This window comes from Hibiscus syriacus, unplaced genomic scaffold (assembly GCF_006381635.1).
Source record: "Hibiscus syriacus cultivar Baekdansim isolate YM2019G1 unplaced genomic scaffold, ASM638163v2 tig00110321_pilon, whole genome shotgun sequence".
In the NCBI taxonomy this organism is placed as follows: Eukaryota; Viridiplantae; Streptophyta; class Magnoliopsida; order Malvales; family Malvaceae; genus Hibiscus; species Hibiscus syriacus.
Window position 1 is genome coordinate 390,108 of NW_024062680.1, and position 22,643 is coordinate 412,750.

Sequence of the window (22,643 nt, forward strand, 5' to 3'; positions counted from 1 at the left end):
TGTATTATTTGATACGTGATTCATGAAAAAAAAATAGTTTTATAAACAGTGTTAAGATTATGAAAAAATATTATTAATTACATAGAGTAAAAGGCTTGATTTATTTATTACATAAAGATAAATTATAATATCAAAATCAGTCTCCAACATTTTTTAAAATTGTCATTTATTCTTTTTTTTAAGATTATTTTGATCTCTAACGTTTAACTGTAGGGCAAAAATTCTCTTAATTTTTTTATTGAAGTCACTTTGACCCTTATTCTTTTTTTTCTTTCTAAAGCATTTTGGCCCTCAGCATTTCGTTTTGGGATAAAAAAAATTCCTATTTTGAAGTATTAATCGTGTGTTTACTAACGATTTACATATATAAAGATGCCTTCTTCTTGGCCCAAATTAAAATGTTAAGAACTAAAATACTCCAAAAAAATGAGTTGAAATAATCATTTTAATAAATGTTAAGCTAATATAAAACGTTAATCATCTTAATATTGCTTTTTATTTGTTACATAATTAAATATAAATCATAAAACGAACACAAATATAAACCAACACAAATTGCATCAACTTGTCTCAACACACGAAGGTGACTTGAAAGCTTTCAATGGTTTAGATAATGTATTAGTATTTTAAATGTAATTACGTAATTTTCTTATTATTAAATGATATATACAAGAATACTGTCTCTAATAGTATTTCAACTTTATCCTAATTTTATATTATGAAACATATTAATTTTTTCTTTAGTCAAATTCAATTCCATTAAATAAGCAAACGCTTATTACATAATCTTTGAAAAAACTGTGTTGAATTAGTAAATATGAATAGCCATGATTTTTAATAAAATTATGGTTTTAGGGGATATGGATTGCACTGTAAGTAAACGTAAAACAAAATCAAAGTATTTAATCCCTTCCACATTTTCAACATATTCTATGGATTCCTTCTTGAAGCCCTTGTCTCAAATTTCATTTTTTATATAGCACATATCTTAATTCATCGTTATGTATTTCTAATTAATATATAAAAATAAAATATAATAATGAAGTAGAATCATTTATAAAAAGAAATTGCTATCAATATATCAAATAAATACTCTTTATAGAAGTTGAAATACAATAGAAAGAAATCTCTAATTATATAGGCGTGATACAGCTTATAATTGATTTGGATTCTCCAGGACTCGTGTTTGGTGTATTTAGTTTTCGGCTAAATTTACTTACTCTAATATAATACTTTTATTGCTGTAAAAAAATCAAAACTAAAATTTTATATAAACCAAAGTTTTTGGATTATATCATATAATAAATAAACAAAAATAACCAGCAACCAATTGATCTAGTCAATCCCTATAATGAGTCTCTGCAAAGACTGACCTGGATTAGTCAATCAATAAATTGAATACCAGTTGTTAATTAAAAAAATTATAAAGAGAAAACTAAAGACATAATATCAAAAATAGCCCCCTAACGTTAATCAAAATGGTAATTTTGATCTTATTATCCTTTTAGAGTATTTTGACTTCCAACGTTTCATTTTGGGACAAAAAGATTGAGGGCTAAAATATTAACAAAATAAAATAGGGGTCTTTTTTCCCTAAAATAAAACATTGAGGGCTAAAATATTTTAAAAATAAAGAATAAGGACCTAAGTGACTATTCAGTCAAACATTAGAATTGTTTTGTCCTAAAATAAACTATCGAGAGTCAAAATGCTCAAAAAATAGAATAGAGACTAAAAAGATCATTTTAATAAACGTTGAAAGTTAATTTTGACATTATACCAAAACTAAACACCAAGGTATGTGCAATGAGATAAAGATGGCTCGTTTTTACTTGGGGTGATTTGATTTTTCCAATTATATAAGACTTAATGTAAAAATAAGTAATCAAACTATACTAAAGTTAACTTTATGTGCCTAATGAATTTTTGGTTAAAAATAGGTGCATAACATTTCCGACGTTATACTTTTAAGTGTCTGCCGTTATATTCGATCGTTAAGCAGCATGTGTTAAACTTATAAAAATATAAAAATTTTATATAAACATTTGGAATTTTATATGTCTGACACATGTTACTTAACGGTCAATTTTAACTGTGTTAACAGTCCAGACACCTAAAAATGTAACGTTGGAAATATTATTCACTTATTTTTAACGAAAAATTTCTTTAGACATCTAAAATTAACTTTAAATATAGTTTGCACAACTTATTCTTACATTAAGCCATTGCATAAATGTGGACATTAAGATGTGAACAAATCAAATCATGGAGATTAGATTATATTGATCAATTGGTTGAAAATTAATTAGTTATTTGCCACATTATCTAAAAACCCATACTATTTTTTTCCAGTTTTCTAACGACGTAATTTCAATCTTTAATCTTAATTTTATATTAAGAGCATAGCAGATTTTCCTTGACCAGAGCACATTCCTGTCTTAAAATAATACATAATCGTTTACTTATAAACCTGTGTTGAATTGAATTCCGTCGCTATAAATAGAAGCAAATCCCCACGTAAGAAGAACCAAGCCAATCCACAAGTTACTCAGTACCAGAAAATCCACTTGTTAGAGCATAAAAACAATTAACATGGGTGTTAACGTTGAGTTTCAGGTCCCAGACATCGAGTTCCAAACCGGTTCATCGGATTTGGAACGAGGAACCAAAGGGTGGCACCAGTTGTGCAAGAGGGTTCGAGAGGCTTGCGAGACCTATGGTTGTTTCCAGGTGGTGTACGAAGGAATATCACAGAAAGTCCGAGAGGACACATTTGCGCTGGTAAAACAACTAGTGGAGGAAGTTCCACTGGAGAGAAAACAAAAGAACGTTAATCCCAAACCTAACCATGGCTTCATTGGACCATGCAGTGACACATCTTTGTATGAAGGCTACGGAATCGACGAGGCCTCCAGCTATGACTGTGTGGAAAGCTTTGCTCGACTTATGTGGCCTCATGGTCACCCCCACTTCTGGTACTAAAATTCCGATTCATGTCATTTCAAGTTTAATTTTTTATAAAAATAACAGATTATATATTATGTATGATCTTTTGTGGCAGTGAAACTATACACACCATAGTGAAGCAAATGGAGGAGCTGAACAGCATGATATGGTTGATGATAATCGATAGTTATGGATTAGGGAAGAAATGGGAGTCAGTGATGATAGACTACAAAATGCTGCTGCGGATGATGAATACAAGGCCCCTCCACCTGGCTGGGAGTCAGGCTAAGGACTCCATTCTCATTCTGATAAACCAGTCAGCACTATCATTTGTGATGATCTGGTCTCCGGTCTCGAAATTGAGGTCAACGATGGTCGATGGGTCAAGTTGTCTTCATCGCCCTCTTCCTTTTTCTTTGTGGTTGGAGACCCTCTCATGGTACGTATTAAACGTACAATTAATTAATTTTGAATTAACATACATATTTAACTTGATTTAATTTGTTCAAGATTAAACGTTAAAAATGTTGTATAATTTCATTTTTAACACAGTCGTTTATAGATTTACCCGATAATATACACAAATATATATAGGATGAAGTCAATGATTATGATTTTCAAACGAATTGATTTGTTTATTCTTCATTTTTTTTTAAATTGTGTTTTCTTATCCAATCTAATAAATAAACATTAACAACATTTTTTTTATAAACTTTCGACTGACTTAGTGAATGAAACCTTTGGTTTTTTTATTGAATTATTGAAAGAAACCTCAATATTTTCTTTGTTACCCTTGAAGGGACCTTAAGTCTTTAGTTGACCAACAAAAGCCATGGGGAAAGTTAATGGAACCTTTTTAATTTGACAGTTTGTTTGATAATTATACAAATCTCATAAACATAAACATTAAATATTTTCAGTTTTCTTATTTATTTTTAAAGTTTTTTATTGAGATGTTTTCATGAGTTTTATTGTTATTATATGTATTTATTTTATTAATCGTGTATAAAAATGAAAATTTGTAGGCATGGAGCAATGGGAGAATGAAAGCAGTGAATCATAGAGTGACAACGAGCGGAAATAAAGATCGGTTTTCTATAGCAACATTTGCTATGCCGGTTGAGGGTACGATCATTAGTACGCCTAAAGAGCTTGTAGATGAGCAACATCCTCAGCTTTTCAAGGACATTAACTTCATGGAATTTTTTCTTTTTGCCTTTTCCGAGAAAGCAAAGTTCATTGAATCCACAAAACAAATCCATGCCTTTGCTGTGTTGCGGAAGACGGCTATCGGATAGAGCAAAATCACAACTAATAATTTGAGAAAATAAAAATGAAGATAAAAGAGACACAAAATTTACGTGGAAAACCCCTAAATAATATAGGGTAAAAACCACGGGCAACGGTAGAAGAATTTCACTATGAGAAAATAGGAATTACAACTTTTCTCTATCTACCAAGGAGAAAACAATGATAATTCTCTCTTGATAAAAAGGAGAAAACAACTCTCAAGAAACTCTCTAAATTCTCTAGTATTGGAAGAAAGCTAGAATGCTTTGGGATGATTTGAAGCTAAATGAGCTAGGGTATTTATAGTTGAAACCTAAGGGCTAATCTTGTAAATACCCTAAAGTACAATGATTAAATGTTGTAATTATCCCTTGCATAATTCAACAAAAATAATAATAAAAAAAAACAAAAAATCAGCAGCCTAGCAGCCGGCTGCTTTTGATTTTTCCACAATCTCCCACTTGAAGATTTGATTGGAACAATCATATCTTCACACCATTCTTTCTACCTTGTACCATCATGTTGCTTACGTCTCTGACAGGCCACAAGAGGATCGACACCAGGTAAATTTATCAGCGTTGATTGCCTTCGTCATGAAATCTGCTATGTTGTCTTTGGTATGGATCTTCTGCATATCTACCGTTCCTTCTTCAACCTTTTCACGAATGAAATGGTACTGAACTCGTATGTGCTTTGTTCTTGAATGAAATGCTGGATTCCTTGCTAGATGCAAGGCGCTTTGACTGTCACAAAACAGAGAGACATACTCTTGATTGTGCCCAAGCTCCTCATATAGCATCTTCAACCAAATTGCTTCTTTACTGGCTTGTGTAGCTGCTACATATTCTGCCTCTGTTGTGGATGTAGCCACAACTGACTGCAATTTTGAAACCCAGCTTACAGCTCCACCAGCAACTTTGAACACATATCCTGTAGTAGATTTGCTTTTATCCAAATCCCCTGCATAGTCAGAATCTACATAACCATTTATTAGTAAGTTTGATCCTCTGTAACATAATGCAACATTTGAGGTTCCCTTGATGTATCTTAGGATCCTCTTTACTGTATTCCAATGCTCTTTGCCTGGATTCGCCATGTACCGACTAACCACTCCCACTGCTTGTGCAATGTCTGGTCTTGTGCATATCATAGCGAACATTAAACTTCCCACTGCTGATGCATACGGTACTCGAGACATCTCCATCCTCTCTTCTTCACTGCTAGGACTCATACTGGAGGATAATTTGAAGTTAATAGGAAGAGGAGTAGAAATTGGCTTACAATCTTGCATGCTGAATCGTGACAAGATCTTCTTCAAGTAATTCTTTTGTGAAAGCCAAATCTTCCTATTACTTCTGTCTCGGTGAATTTGCATCCCTAGAATCTTGTTTGCTGATCCCAAGTCCTTCATTTCAAATTCCCTAGCCAGTTGTGCCTTTAATTCTTCAATATGATCTTTGTTGGGTCCTGCAACCAACATGTCATCCACATACAACAGCAATATAACAAAATCGTTATCACCAGACCTCTTGAAATAAGCACAAGGGTCTGCATTAAGTCTGTTGTATCCAAGGCACATAATGAAGGAATCAAATCTCTTATACCAACACCTCGGCGCCTGCTTTAGACCGTACAGAGATTTGTTCAACCTGCAAACCAAGTTCTTCTTTTCTTTTTCTTCAAAACCTTCAGGCTGGAGCATATAAATCTCTTCTTCAAGATTTCCATGAAGAAAAGCTGTTTTAACATCTAGCTGCTCTAGATGTAGTTCAATGTAGCACACATTGCCAAGAGTACTCGAACTGTTGTTAGTCGAACCACAGGAGAAAAAATTTCATTGAAATCAATACCTTCTTTTTGAGCATATCCTTTGACCACCAGTCTTGCACGGTACCTCTCCACTTGATCGTCAACATTTCGCTTGATTTTGAAGACCCATTTGTTACCAATTGGCTTCCTTCCTTGTGGTAATGGCACAAGGTCCCATGTATTATTTTTATGAAGGGCTTCGATTTCTTCTTGCATCGCCATCATCCATAATGAAGCATCTGAGCTGTTTATTGCCTCCTGGTATGTTGATGGCTCACCGTCCTCTGTTAAAAGGCAGTATGCAATATTACCTTCTATAACATAATCTGAGTGCCAATTGGGACGTCTTCTCACACGATCTGATTGACGAGTTATTGGAGCTTCAGAACTCTCTAGTTCTTGTTCATCATGAGCTGGTTCTGCTTCAGAAGAATCTCCTTGTTCAACCTCCTTTTCCACATGTATATGAGTAATCTCTGACTTTTCAGCGCTAGCATCGTCTTCTTTTCTTTTTAGCTTATCTTCTACAAAGATAACATCCCTGCTAATGATCACTTTGCGGGCAGTGGGATCCCACAAGCGATACCCCTTTACTCCATCAGCATACCCCAAGAATTTGCATTTCCTGGATTTTGGATCCAACTTCGAAATTTCTTGGGAGTTATACATCACGTACACAATACTTCCAAATACATGGAGGTTTGAATAATCAGCTGGTTTACCAGTCCACATCTCCATTGGTGTCTTCAGCTCTATTGCAGTTGATGGAGCTCGATTCACCAAATAACAGGCGGTATTGACTGCTTCTGCCCAGAATGATTTTTCTAGGCCTGCATCCCTCAACATTGCTCGTGTTCTTTCTAACAAGGTTCTGTTCATCCGCTCTGCCACTCCATTTTGTTGAGGAGTGTTCGCCACTGTGAACTGTCTTTTGATGCCTTCTCTCTTGCAAAAGTCATCAAATTCTTCGCTTGTGTATTCTCCTCCATTATCTGTTCTGAAACACTTGATCTTATTTCCAGAATCAAGTTCCACCCGCGCTTTGAAGTTTTTGAAAGTTGCAAACACATCTGACTTCTTCTTAATAGGGTACACCCAACATCTCCTGGAGTAGTCATCAATAAATGAGACAAAGTATTTTGCTCTGCCTAGGGATGTGACCGGTGCTTGCCATACGTCAGAGTGAACCAATTCTAGAACACTTTTGCCTCTAGAATTTGATGTGTTGAATTTCAACCGGTGTTGCTTACTTGTTATACAATGCTCACACAAGGAAGTGATGCCTTTGTTAAGCTGGGAAGTAGCTTTTGCTCCACAAGGACTTTCATTCCTTGTTCTGACATGTGTCCAAGTTTCTTATGCCATAACATTGCAGAATCTGAACTACATGAGGCAACAGAGGCTTCTGCTTCTAGCAAAGTCTCTCCCTTCAGCATGTACAAGTTTGCAGCTATCTTTTCGCCTTTCAGCACCACAAGCGCTCCACGGAACACCTTCATGATTCCTTTGTGTGTTTCAATCTTGCTTGCATTATTATCCAACAATCCGTAAGATAATAAATTTTTCTTCAGGCCTTTCACATGCCGTACATCTCGAACAACTTTAATTGTTCCATCATACATCTTCAATTTGATGGTTCCCACGCCAACGATATCTAAGGCATGATCATTGCAACTATAGACAGATCCTCCTGAGACAGGTTCATAATGATGGAACCATTCTCTTCTTGAGGTCATGTGATATGTTGCTCCTGAATCAATGAGCCATATATCTGCAAATCTTTTTCTGCCTTCCACGGTAGTTGACGCTTCACAGCATAGAGCATCTCCATCATCTGAAGTGTTTGCGGTATTGCCTTGTGGATTGGAGTTTTTATTGAGACTCCAACAATCCTTCTTCAAGTGACCCTTCTTTCCACAGTGGTAGCACTTTAAATTCTTTTTGCTTCTGGACTTCGATCTACCATGTTTGTGACTGCTGCTTTGGCCACGTTCTGTTGATCTCCCTCTCGTCGTTGTCAACGCTTCTGCTTGTTGCAGATTTACTTGTTTGTCTTCCTTGTTCTTGCGCCGATTTTCTTCTTGTAGAACAGCAGCTGCAACGTCATCGAAGACTAGACTGATGACATTACTATTTGTCAAGTTGATGATGAGTTGATCATACGAATCCGGTAGACTTTGAAGTAGAAGTTCAGCACGTTCTTGTTCTCCTATTTTACAGCTTAAGGATGTAAGCTGAGAAAATAAGGTGTTCAGTGTATTTAAGTGCTCTGTCACTGAAGTAGATTCTGACATACGAAGAGTGTACAATTTCCTTTTAAGGAAAATTTTATTGTGCAACGATGTGGCCTCGTACAATTTGGTGAGATGATCCCATATCTCCTTAGCTGTCTTCTTCTCCTCGATGCTTGACATACTTCATCTGCTAATGCTAGATGAAAGTTTGCCATAGCATTTCCGTCCATCTCGTTCCATTTATTGTCATCTGCGAAATCCACCGGCCTTTCATTGATAGCCGCTAGACACCCGTCTTTCCTCAGGATGGCCTTCATCTTCAATTTCCACAGTGAGAAATTTCTCCCATTGAATTTTTCAATATCAAATTTCGTTGTCATAGCTTCTATTACGGATAGCTCCCACTATTTCACTATCGTGAATAGTTCTCTGGAACCTTCAAAGAATGGGTAATACCTTCTTACTTTCTTATGTTGGATGATCCACCTTTTGGTGGCAACCACAAAGACAATAAGCAGATATTACACACTCTAATCTAGCTCGGATACCAATTGTTGCGGAAGACGGCTATCGGATAGAGCAAAATCACAACTAATAATTTGAGAAAATAAAAATGAAGATAAAAGAGACACAAAATTTACGTGGAAAACCCCTAAATAATATAGGGTAAAAACCACGGGCAACGGTAGAAGAATTTCACTATGAGAAAATAGGAATTACAACTTTTCTCTATCTACCAAGGAGAAAACAATGATAATTCTCTCTTGATAAAAAGGAGAAAACAACTCTCAAGAAACTCTCTAAATTCTCTAGTATTGGAAGAAAGCTAGAATGCTTTGGGATGATTTGAAGCTAAATGAGCTAGGGTATTTATAGTTGAAACCTAAGGGCTAATCTTGTAAATACCCTAAAGTACAATGATTAAATGTTGTAATTATCCCTTGCATAATTCAACAAAAATAATAATAAAAAAAAACAAAAAATCAGCAGCCTAGCAGCCGGCTGCTTTTGATTTTTCCACATGCTGCTCTCTCACCACCAATTTCAGAATAAAACCATGCCCATATGGACTGCTAAAGCCGGTTATGGCTTTGGATTCATCGTCCCAAAATTCGTGTTTTCATATTATATTTTTACGTTTTTAATTTGTTAAGGTAAGAAGTTGGAGTGTTGTTCGCATCTTATTATGATGTTTTTAGTCTATTATAAATAAAGACTTTTGTTATTGTATTATAATGATGTTTTAATGTTCGTAGAACAGCTTGGATTTAGATTAGACAATCCAAAATTTTCCATGCATTGTCTTCATTTCATATTAATCATACGAATACTTTGTGTATCATACATGAATGACACCAAGACCCTAAACACAAATACATGACGAGTATATTTAGCTTGGATAGTATTATTTTTAATTTTTTAAATTTATGAAATCTTTGACCTGATCTCAGTCTTTTATTTTATTTAGAAAACACAAAAAAACCAAATCCCAGTCAAATTCAATAAGAAAACTAAAGTGCATCACCTAATGCTTACTAATTGACCACTGCACCTCCCTCAAATGTTATTTTATTCATTTGAGAAAATATTCTAACATTCATTACATAAAATTAATACTTAATCTTTTACTAAACCTGTGTTGAATTAGTAAACATGTATAGTCTGCATTTTGATAAATGCTTTAGAGAGTTCTAGGGAGGATGGATTGCAATATAAGAAAAATATTTTTTATTACAACACATTAAATTAAAGTTTTTCAAATAACAATATCGTGTTGTAAGGTTAGTAATTGGAACTAAAAGAGGGACAACGGATAAAATAATATTTAGAAGTGAGTAAGATTCGATTTTATTTAAAAAACATTTAATTTTAATTATTAGATTCTACTTAAATTTACATGAAAATTAATAATCCATGCTATAAATTAAAAACACATATAAACCTATTTAAATCGTATTAGAATAATTTTATATGTTTAATATCCTTTTTAAAAAAAATCTCATTTACCATCATTGTCAACAAGAAAATTTTCCCTTTAAAATCATAATAACTTTGGAGCAAATCTTATGTTCGTTTTATATAATAAAACAAGGGGAAATAAGACAGCATATAAAACTTATTTACAAATAATTGATTTGAAAGGGAGAAATACGAGAATCAAACGCGGGCATAAATGTCAAGTGCATCGTCACTTAAAGTGGAGACGAAGTAGGAGAAATAGTCGGCAAAATTGAAAGGGCGGTAAAGGAGCGGATGTTCACTGTCGACAAGTTCACGCGCCGCCTCAATCACCGCTCCTTCCTTTGGCAATGTAAACAGCCCGAACGAGTACCTCTCTTTGTCCCCCTTCATCACCACCCTATGTTTCACTGCAACAAGTCTTCCATTGCTCCATGCCTACATAATACAATTTATTATTATTTTCATTGTTCGATACATTTTACCCGTGACGATAAATTTAAATCGAATTAATAATTAAAGCACTTAAAAGTAGTTGAAATCTTAAAGGTAGAAATGATGAAGAAAAAATAGTTCCGAGAACTAGTAATTTTGTATATACTTACCTTAAGTGCATCACCTACAATGACAATAAAAGCATCTTTGGGAACAACCACTTCTTCCCAATGGCCTTCTTTAGTTACAATCTCAAGACCTTGCACTTCATTTTGGCATAGAATAGTGAGGGCGTTCTTGTCTGTGTGAGGCACCAGGCCCAGATTTTGGTCCTCCGTCGCCGGAACTCGGTACTTCATCACCCTCAATATGCTGCTGCTGTCCTTCACCAATGCCTCGTACTGCTTTTCTTCGATGCCGAAACTCTCGAATATCATTCCCAGGATCGTAAAACTTAGCTCTAGCATCTTCAAACTCATCATATTGAGTATCTCACTGTCATAATCATTAAAAAAAACGTAATATTATTAACCAATAATAAGAATGCATTGAATTCTTTTGATCAGTGACGATACAAATACTAATATTTTTAGCGACGGAACAAATAAGGGCGTAAATAGAACTTTCAGTGACTGTTTCCAAGGAAACACTAAAATGTCACTAATACACAAATTTGTTTAAAAAAATTTACTCACATTTTTTGATAAATGGCATATGAATTAATTAGTCTGAAAATATTATTAATAGTGAGATTTTATGATAGATGATTGAGTGCTGAGTTGGCCAGTATGTAGACCATATTACAGCCGATCACTTGACAAAGACGTAAATGAAACTGCAAGCGAAGACCAGTTACAAAGAGACTGGTCAGTTTATATTTCTCTGTGATGAATGATGATTTTGTTTCCAGCAAAGGCATGTGCAGTCCAGTTTGTGAAATAACAATGTTATATATATATATTTATACAAAGCTGGCACTGTATTAAATGCAAATCTATTTCAAGGATAAGCCCTATTAAATATGGAATTGGTTGGTAGTGAATGTGTTTGGTGGCAGCCATAATCATGTCAAAAACTATACCTTTCTACTGTCATTAAAGCTAAGATAACGACTGTTTGAAAACCTAATCAAACTAGCTGGTTTTGTTTTGAAATCTGGAATTTACTGTGAATCATTGAGTCATGCAAATGGAGGTCGATAAACCCTTTATTCAGCAGCAAAAACCAGAGGAACATGAATAAATTTTACCAGAAAGCTGGGTTTCCTTGAGGCCACATGAGGTAAGTGAAGTCTTGAGCAGCTTCGAATCTGGTGGCGTCGTCGATGCCGAAGCTCTCGTGCAAAGGAACCACGGGGCACTTGCCCTGATAACTCCGGTAAGGCTTGGGGTGCTGGTACTTGCACTTTGTCTCCTCGGGTAGATCGAACAGTGCTTTCATCCCCACCAGCATATCTTCACGTAGACTCTTTGGGATCTCATCGTACGTTAACACAAAACAACCGTGGCTCTCGCATGCCTCCCTCACTTTGCTGCACAACGCTTTCCATCGCTCTGATGATGATGATCGGCCATGTTCGACGTCTTCGCCTGAGAATTCGATAACTGGAATCTTAGGCGCCACATCCATCTCTTAATCTTAATATTTTTTTCTTTTGAAGCCCTCACTATAAGAAAACAATAAAAAGGTACCCTAGTTTTTATAAGAGAGGTACTCTACACTAGAAAGGTACCCTAGTTTTTATAAGAGAGGTACTCTACACTAGAAAGGTACCCTAGTTTTTATAAGAGAGTTACCTCTACACTAAAAAGGTTCCCTAGTTTTTATAAGATATACTCTACACATGTCCAAAACTTGATGCTAAAGATTATTTATATCCTAGAGTAGTACGAACCTAATTTTATAATTGAGATTAGAGACAATGTCTTAAATTTTGTATTAGAGGTCGGAAATTTATTATTCATAATAAATTAAATTATTAAAAGTAAAATTATTTGAATAATGAATATTCTAAATTTTAAACTTCAAAAAAGGAACATTGTTTTTTTAAAATACTTATGCATATAGTAAAGATTGTCACTATTTTAGAAGAAAAAATTGATTGACGACATACAAATTTCTATCATGTGAAGTTCACGTGATTGTAACGTCGATGACTTATATTGTCTTATTTGTTTAAATATTAATTTTGATGGATTGGATGGGATCTTTGATATATATACCTTATTGGCATTCAAGTTTCTTTGTAAATTAGCTGTCACCCTCACCTTATCGAGAATCATATATTTTATTTTTTAACATAATTTACATTTATTTTATAATTAATACTCTACATTTGTAACAATATCAGATAATATCTATTAAGCATTAGGGTTGAACAACAAAATCGATTTATATCAAATTATGTGATATGATTATTGTTTTTCGTTTTACGATTCAATTTCGATTTGATTAAAATATTTAACTTCGTAATTCAATTTTAGTTTTTTCTCCATGAAACTCGTTTATTTCAAACCAAACTAAATAAAAAGAGAAAGAATGATGATTTAATAAATTCTTTTTAAGTTTATTATAAGACAAGTTTAAATATATAATTTTTAAAAATTAATAATATTATCTTTTTATAAATTTAAATAAAACAAGCTTAAATATTTAATTTTTAAAATTAATAATATTGTTTTTTATAAATTTAAATAAAACAAGATTAAATATATAATTTTTAAAATTAATAATATTATATTTTTTTATAAGTTTAAATAAAACAAGCTTAAATATATAATTTTTAAAATTAATAATACTATCTTTTTATAAATTTAAATAAAACAAGCTTAAATATATAATTTTTAAAATTAATAATATTATCTTTTTATAAATTTAAATTTGTGTGTTTGCACTCCGTTTAAGCTTAAAGTTCACCTTTTTTTTATATTGAATTTGAAAAAATTGAACATTTAAAATCAAATCAAGTTAAATTGAATCGAAAATTTTAGATTTTTATCGTTCATTTTGATTTTATTTTGAAAATACAACATAATATAATTTGATTCATTTTTTTTTTATCAAAAGATCAAATTAAATCATAAAAAAATCGAATTGAAGCGAATACATTATATGCGTTATAACAACCACTGGAAAAGAGTGGGCGCGCTCAATGAATAAAAGTTTCTGTTGTAATGCAGAGACATATATTAATGTATGCCTGATGGAGTAGTTATAAAGACCCTGTTACCAATTAATGCTTTTAATTTTCCATAAATATAAAAACAAACATTTTTCCATTTTAGGAGGGCCCCTGCACTGAAACTTACCATCTCCAAATTATGAACTTTTATGGTCCAGTTCTCTATTTCATATCCTTCTATTTTATGAAAATTAAAAATATAACCCCTTAATTTAGTTTGTCAGAATGCAGTCCTTTCTCGTCATAAAAAAAAATTGAAAAATTAGTCCAATTGGATAGTACTGTTAAACTTTGCCCTTAAATTGACCTGAACATTACTTGTTCAGCAATTGATATTTATGGACTCAATCAAATCAACAGATTATCAACAATTAGATCAATTTCTCAAATTTCGTAAAGAAGACCAAATCGGTGAATTCAAATAAAGAAACTAAATTTTTAAATTTTCATAAAATACAAGGGACTGATTTCTTCAAGTAAAAATAAAGGGATTTGCACGAAACAAGTGTCCTCCGTGGTAAAAGAATTGTTGTTATTCCTTGAGAAACCGAGTTCGAGCACCATAGATGCTAGGGGTGCGAGCATTCAATGTCGAGAGGTTGAGGGTTATCTTTGAACATATACTGCTTTGTACTTACCCCAGATTAATAAAAAAAAGTAATAAAGGGACTAATTTCGAAATTTCTTTAAAATAGATAAATGAAATTGTCAATAAAACCAATTCGTTTGGTTAAAATAAGAGAGACTGTATCGAACATCAAGTTCAAGAAATAAAGACCCACTCCCTCTGCTTTTTATATCAGTTAAGTACAAATAATTTTCCCATTCTGTCTATTAAATGCCAATAAAAATTGTAAATATTTATCTTATCTAAAGGTTGCAAATTAAATACTGAAGATGGGGGAAATCAATATAATATTCGGCTAAAATATTAAGAAAATCCTTTGAACTTTATCCCCCTATATAGATAAGTCCTTATCTCAAGTGAATGGTTAATTTATTTCAAGCACTTGTTCATGTATAAAATAGAAGTTAAGAGTTTATCAGGGTAAAAACCCTAAAAGGAGTTACTTCAAATAAAGTGATTTTTAGGGCATTTGTTTTACTATGTTAGCATGTATATTTTCAATTATTTGTATCAGAATGCAAATAATTATGCAAATAGTTATGGATGAACACATGTTAAGATGGGTTGACTTTTCGACTGCTCTGATGTTAATCTCAAAATTAAAGGCTTTTATTTGACTTTGATCCATCCGATGTTTGGTGATGTTAAACTAATTTTAAACTCATCTCGAATTTTAGACTAAAAACATACATCGACTCAATATGACACATATATTTTTTTCTATATTTTCTTGATAAGATAGAGAGATAATTGAAATATATAGATATCTCTAAATATACAGAGAGACATTATAATAATTATCCAGATCGAATAGATAAATTTTACTCTAAACTCGACTCTAACTTTCTCTCTCACATACAAAATTCATCATAAACTCGAATTTCAAAAAAATCGATCATATAAAATAAGATCGAAACTCGTAAAATTATGATATTTTAGCCATCCATACAACTAACCCATTGAGTAAATGTATAGACATGTGAAAAATGCCTCGACTTCCTAAGAAACGGATCAGCAAAGCGGCAGAGTGCAGTGGCTCTAAAGAACTGAAAGAAAAGAAAGAAGGATAGAGAAAGTCATTTGATTGTTTGCATGGCCATTAACAAAGGATATGCTGTCGTTTGGCCGCAAACAAAGGATCATGTTTGGTGCAGTTCTCCCTGCATGGCTGTCACTTTTAGGGCTCATCTTTTGAGTTCAATACTACAAAGCAAACCCCACCTACCCTTGTGGGCCACTGTAAATAGGGATTCAAATCCCAATATTCTTTTGTTATAACTATCCATATATGATCTATTGATCAACTCATTTACATTGGGTACTGCAAAGGTTCATTATTGGAGCGACCCTCCCAATTTAGTTTGCTCCATTTATAACTCTAGGATTCGAAATCCTACCTTTACTTAGGATATATAGTACATCATCTCACTAGACTTATTATTTGTTGGTAAATCTCAATATTCTTTTAATAAATATGCATATTCATAATCCTTACGTATCACTAAGTGATTAAATAGATCAAATATTTTGTATATGTATACAAGAACCAACACATAATTTTTTATTAGGGATCAAAAATAAATTATTAATAGAAAATATAAAAAAAATATTTAACTTACATGAGAATTCAGAATTTTCAGAAACGATCACCTCGTCACTCGTCAGTCCCCTCGAATCATCCTGGCATGTATCTTGATGAAAGTGAGAGAAGAAAATAAGCAAATGTATAAAATCTGAGGGGTATTGATTATTGAACCTTAGTGAGCAAGGGAATATGCAATTATGGCACTCAACAAATGTATGTTAAACCAGTTTGGGCAAGGATTACGAGGTAAAGTGAGGAAGGGAATATGCAATTATGGTGGGAAGTTGTTAGCTTTTAATCAAATTGGGAAATGGTTAAAAGAATTATGTCACTTGGCACATATATGTCCATTCCAAAAAATTAATCCATGTGGGGACACACATAAAAGAATTTGTTGTGATTGAAATGGCAAGTCGGCAGCAAGCTCACATGATACAATGTGTGCGCTCTATGAAATCAATTACACTCTTATTCATTGGTTTCGCACAGGTCGGTCCAACCACCATGATTTTGATATATTCTATGTTTTGCTTGTGAAAGTTAAATTTATCCAATTATACTATTTTGCTTGAAGTGTTGACTTTGGATCACACATTTACCGTTTCGAAACCAATTATATAGCAATTTATGTATATTTATGCCTTTTCTTTCGTCTACACCATCCATTTATTCCTGCATTTGCTAAAGAGATTTGTTTCATCCATGCATTCAAAGAGAAATGAACAAGGAGATGGCTTCAAGTATAAGCAAAAGATTTTGTGCTGATATTTGATTCCCAATCGGAAAAATATGTAAAAACTTGGGTTGAATTACATGGAAGGTCCTGCTTCTATGCATTTTTAACTGATATAGTCCCCTTACTATAATTTCGTTTTTTTTTTTGAAATATGTATTTCCAGTCTTAAGATAATTTTTTTTTATTAGTTCCATCGAATTTAAGCAAACTGATGTCAAGAAAGAAACGAGCTAGCTATAGGCTACAATGTTTTTATTTTCTTTAGATAATTGAGAATAGGATCAAATTTGAATTATGGACGAGAGTAACAACATCAGTTTTCATTAGAGATGCCACGATAGTTCTTATATTAGTGTTCGATTAAAATTCATATAGAACAAAAATTCTTATAATACGATGTTTCTTTCTCATCAAATAATTAAATCAATAATGAATATTAAGAATTAAGGTTATTAACTAAACTTTAGATACTGTTACAAACCTCTTGTAATTTTAATATTGTAAAACTTTCTCTCATCTTCCCGTGATTATGTTCTTATCTTTATTCCTTATTGTACTCACCGTTATTTCATTATAGACTTTTAATTTTCAATTCCATTAACTATATACACGTGTGGTCCATATATATATATATATATATATATATATATATATATATATATATATATATATATATATATATATATATAGTGCAAGAAATGCATGGTACGAAGGGTAGCGGTGATCCTAAATCCAAAAAGCTGTATTCACAAAACGTCATGGAAGCTGTCATAAGAAATGTACAGAGAAGGAATCCAATTACTCACACAGAGTGATATAGATCAACATCATCACAAGTTGGCAATTCCCTTTCATTTGCTTTATTAGAGTACACAATGGGTTCATACGTCGCTACAAAATATCAATGTTGGAGAAGGAAAAGGTCGCTTCGGAAGGTGGGGCTATTTCAATTTTTAGGCTTCCACCGCCTTCCCTTCCACCTACTTTGTCTCATGGATGTGAAACCATTGACATTAGAATGTGCGAGTCCATGGAGCTATCTGGCCAGCTAGGTAGCCCCGGATAACAATGGTGACAAGAGATTGTCTTATCTATTTGTGTTGTTTTCAAATATAATATCAATTCTTTTTTTATTATTAAAAATGATATTATATCTTAATTCATTATTAATTTAATTTATATTATTATCATTTATGAGCTCGAATATGATTAAACTTGTTATTTAATTTGATTAATTAAAGGTTTGGAGTGTTTATGAGTAATTTGCAATGCAAACCTTTGCACCTATGTGGTAAAGTAGAAGTACCAGGCCAGAAAACTGCATCCAAGGGCCCATTGAATGCCCAAAATGCTCGATCTTTAAGCCCATTGACATCTTTCTACCGTCTAATGACGGATTAACAGATCGTTATTTAAGAAAAATAACTAGGTTTGAGTACCGCGTCAAGCTGCGTCCGATCCGACTCAGATCGTTAGTTGATCCTGAACAATGCAAGAGGACAGCAGCGACCAGGAATTTAACAGTATAAGAGCTTCAATTGCGATATTGAACTCAAATTTAGATCAACAGGTTAACCTTTTATCGAAATTTCTAACTGTTTTTCCTTCTTATTTTTATGTATCAACTGGTTATTTTCCCCATTTTAATGAACTATTTGATGATATAGAATCAAAGGAAGAATAGCGTTCTCAATGAATTACAAAATTTGCAAGAGAAAATCAGAAAGGAAGGTGCTGAATCCAAAATACAGAAATTGGTTTCCCTCTTGGAGAATCTGAAGGTCTGAACGTTTTTCCTCTTATATTTTATTTATTATAATTACGAGATCAGAAAACATATATATCTAGAATTCAAGAATTCTCGATGCTCCCTGTATTTCTGCATTTGTTTTTATTGGTTGGAAATTTGATGATATTATTATTTTTAAACGTTTTCCCAGTTACTAGAAAGACAAGAGTCTAATTCGGTCTGATTTTGATGCAAAACGTTTTTTTACAGGAAGTTGAGGTTAGTGATTTGGAGGAAAAGTTAGCAACTGGATCTGACAACAATATGCTCTCTCACAGTTTAGAAGATTCCTTAAACCAATCATTGCAAAAGCTTAATTTAGCAAAGAGGGTAAAGTAACTAACTTTTCATAGGTTTAATTGCTTTTGAGTATATTAATAGTTACTAATAATTATGGTATATTTGGGCCATAGGAACTTGCAGCTAGACTGAGGGAAATAGTATCCATAAAGATTCAGCTGGATAATGCACCCTCTCAGTCAGAACTCATCCGGTATGTTCACCTTCCTTTCCCATTACTGTAAAGTTTTAGGCCTTAAAGTTTTGATATTACACAGGTTGTTCAAATATGACCGAGTTTGAGGATCATGCTTGAGTTGTTGCTCTCAATCCTATGTAATCTGATGTTTTATAACTTGTAACTGTTAAAAGCATTTAGTGAATAGGTCAGAAGACTTTTCTTTACTTCCGACAACAAATTTGATATGTATGAAACCTTTCATTTCACACACGCATATATAACTTGGCACTGCCAATTACTATGCATATGATTAATCTAGGTGTAGTTCTGGACAATGTAGATGACCCACTATTTGTGTCTCATTCCTCTGGGATAATTGACAAAAAAGTAGAAAAAAAAGCAAGTCATTTTAGAATTTTATTTTATTTCCTCCAAGTAAAGTTTAATACCAAGGTTGATTTACCATCACTTGCAGGTATGAGTGCCGGTTTTCAGAGCTGAATGCTCATATTCAGGTGTGGTTTTGACCTTGCTTCCTTTTTTTCTTCGATTTTTGTGTTCCATTCTTATTAGCCTATCAGTGCTAACATGCAATACTTTGTCTTCTTAAGGAAAAACTTCAGCAAACTCGAAAATTCTATGCAACCTATAATGCCCTTTTGGAGATCAAAGAGTTGATGCTAAAGGAAACTTCCTTGTTGAATTCCATAAATTCACAGATATAACTCAAATGAGTGAAACTTCTTGCATTTGTTTATCTTCTGTCAAATTTTTGTCTCAGAACTTTAACATCTTGAAGTTTCAACCTTTGTTTCTTCTGAATGATATAATAAGTTGCTTTTAGTTCCTACACACTAATTTTCTGGCAAATAAAAATATGTTAATGTTATTAATGTTAATAAATTTGTACTGTAGCTATTCCGTAATTTATCAGGAGGAAGACATTTATTAACTTCACTGATCTCTTTCTTTGGTTAGGTATCTAGATGCTTTCATTTTCCTTACATTGAAACGTGAAGCAATTTTTAAAATTTCAACAACAATATAAACAACATGAGCAGCACCACCTTGTAAAGATAAAAGAAAACTAATATCGGGTTTACCAAATGGGAACAGGTTTTTTCTCTGTAATCCTAAAGTGGTGATTGTTTTCTTAATCATGTTCAGTGTAATCCTAAAAACTCCAATACTCCTTAGTTTTAATTCTATTAGTACTTCATAGGTTTAACTCTTATTTCTGTTTCCTTACGGTGAAGGAAAATCTTTAATCTAGTATTGTTTTAGTGATACTAAGCATTATTGGCAGTATATCCATGGCCAATCCGATTGGCCCACATCATACTCCAACTCTTGTCACTATATATTTTCTGACCTTTCCTGACATGTTTTTGTATTTACGTCCATACAGTTTCAGGATGCCATTGCCAGCCTTACCGGTCGCATGAAATTACTTGAGTCCATGGAGGTAATTGTAAAGGGCAGCCAACATTTAATGTTACCTTTAGCAAGTTGAAAATAGAAGGGATATATATTCTCATTTCAGTTGGCTCATCTTGGGTTGTTTGAACTACTCATTTGAACCTATACTTTATACTGTTCTAAATGGTGAGAAAAGGCTAAATGAACTTGGATTGTCACCAATACACTTAAGCCGCTGTGTAATGTACAAAACTGCATTGCATAAAGCACACGTCTTTTTGCACATAAGTAGACTTAGGTGTATTCCTTGCAAACAAAATGTAACGAAAAGGCACGCCTTTGTTTTTTGTGCTTCTTTTATTAGTTCCTTTTTATTGTATTGAGCTGTCAAAAACAGACTTATACAATAAAACTAGGGTAATTTTGTGAACTTTCAGGCAATATAATACTGTATTTTAATGATGATCGCTAATTGACAGGGGTAAGGATTTATCGTTATAATATGCTATGCAATACAAAGTTGTCAAGTTTTGGAAGTTTATTGTCGAAACTGTATATCCTTTAGCTTTTTTCATAACTTTTTGTACTATTTTAGAACTTTTAGATATTTGAACCAAACATGGTAACTATTTGATTCCTAGTAATTTGCTTAGCAAATCATACAAACATGTAACTTTGCCTGATTAACTGAATTGAAAGTACTGGATTACAGTTCCATTTCCTATAAATAATGGTCCTAATGTATTTTATTAAGGATGTTTGAGTTTATTTGGGGCTGTAATGAGGCATTCTTTTGCAGAAACTGGAGAAGGTGCAAATTGGTCTTCAGAAGAGCAGAAAACTTGTGATGATCTCAAAGAGAGGTTTACTGCAGTAGCGGAGCAAAGACGCGGCTGTTCTCTCTTAAAAGCATTCCAGGTAGGCAACATTTCGCATATGGTTTTGAAAAAAAAATTGTATTTTGGAGAAGAAATGTTTTAAATTGTTTTGGGAGTGGTTTTGGACAGAAAAGGTGCAAAAATCAAAATCCATTTTTGGAAAATGTGAAAATAAGCTGTGTGCTAGTTTCCGTGATCTAGCAGAACAATTGGATTTGGAGTTTGCTGTTGAACAAGAATGTCAACCTAGGCTTCTTGCTGATGACCTAATTGTTACTATCCATCCTCTGCTACATTGTGTTTGAGTTGGTAATGTGGAGATAACTTGTTCATATTGAATTCTATACCCCAGTCATTTTCTGAAGTCATTAGAATTTGATTGCTCTGGCACCAACACCCACTATGAGTCCTGTACTCCATTTGTTAAAATAATAGAATTGCCTAGCACGGCAAACAATGGACAGTGCCTTTCTGTTTCCATTTTTTCTTTTCATTTTTGCTTGTGCAAAACTTGTACATGAGATGTAAGCAGAAGATATCACTTCACCAAATGGAGTAATACCTGGCCCCAAATTTAGATATCAGTTTAGTGGTTTAGGTGATATTGCATTTTCCTGGTGGGAAGATGATATCTAGTTTTCATCAGTATTCCAGAAGAGGTAGTTGTGTAGCAATGAGCTGAAGGCAATATGATCTTCAGGTGTTTTCATGGTCTTCTTTTTCTGCTTAACTTGGAATTTTTACCTGAAGCTTATAATTTTTCAGGAGGAATGTGCGAGAAATGAGAGGCTTCGGAAAGAGACCTCTGCCTAACTTCAAGTCAACATGTTTGAAAGCATCATTTGTGCAGTCAAAGCTGCAGATTGTACGCCTGCTGCCGCAGGGTTGTCTAAATGGGACCGATCAAGTGTTTCATCTCGGAAATAGTCAGGTGGAGATCAAATTGTCTTGATCAAAAGTTAGTGAGTTACACTTGATTTATGATTATGAAATGAGCAGTAGAACCATTGTCAACGCAAAGAAACGATAATGTAACAAGGCAGGATGCAAGGAAATGAATTTAAACCCACGCCAAGTTCTCAAGCATATACACTATTTACTTTTTATTATTTCAAAAAATAAAAATTTTATAACAATTGGTACGGACTGGTACGAATGGTTGAAGCATAATGGAACTCTGATAAAAACGAAACTTAATTTTTTTTACCAATCTAGAACCAAAACAATTCAATTTAATCCATACGGTTGGGACCACTGCAACCACGAAGAGTGAGTCTTCTGCTTTATTTATTTA

General features: G+C 33.2%; 1 protein-coding gene and 2 pseudogenes across 1 annotated transcript; 2 read left to right on the forward strand and 1 right to left on the reverse strand.

Annotated features, from left to right (window-relative positions):
* Positions 1-2,592: 2,592 nt before the first annotated feature.
* LOC120117772 lies at positions 2,593-9,556 on the forward strand (annotated as a pseudogene).
* Positions 9,557-10,402: 846 nt separating this feature from the next.
* On the reverse strand, positions 10,403-12,372 carry LOC120117553 (probable 2-oxoglutarate-dependent dioxygenase AOP1). Its single transcript, XM_039137816.1, has 3 exons — positions 11,923-12,372; positions 10,844-11,168; positions 10,403-10,676 (listed from the first exon to the last, which is right to left on the reverse strand). Exons 1-3 carry the CDS (start codon positions 12,300-12,302, stop codon positions 10,437-10,439), a joined length of 945 nt encoding a protein of 314 aa, XP_038993747.1. The 5' UTR covers positions 12,303-12,372; the 3' UTR covers positions 10,403-10,436.
* A 5,876-nt stretch (positions 12,373-18,248) lies between these two features.
* On the forward strand, positions 18,249-22,435 carry LOC120117868 (annotated as a pseudogene).
* The last annotated feature ends 208 nt before the right edge of the window (positions 22,436-22,643 follow it).

What these genes read in the sequence shown, in the direction of transcription:
- LOC120117553 (XM_039137816.1), bottom strand. Translation starts at nt 12,302, where the DNA reads ATGGATGTGGCGCCTAAGATTCCAGTTATCGAATTCTCAGGCGAAGAC. An exon ending in CAAGGAAACCCAGCTTTCTG is followed by an intron (nt 11,169 to 11,922) that starts GTAAAATTTATT and finishes TGATTATGACAG; the next exon opens with TGAGATACTCAATATGATGA. An exon ending in TTGTAGGTGATGCACTTAAG is followed by an intron (nt 10,677 to 10,843) that starts GTAAGTATATAC and finishes TGTATTATGTAG; the next exon opens with GCATGGAGCAATGGAAGACT.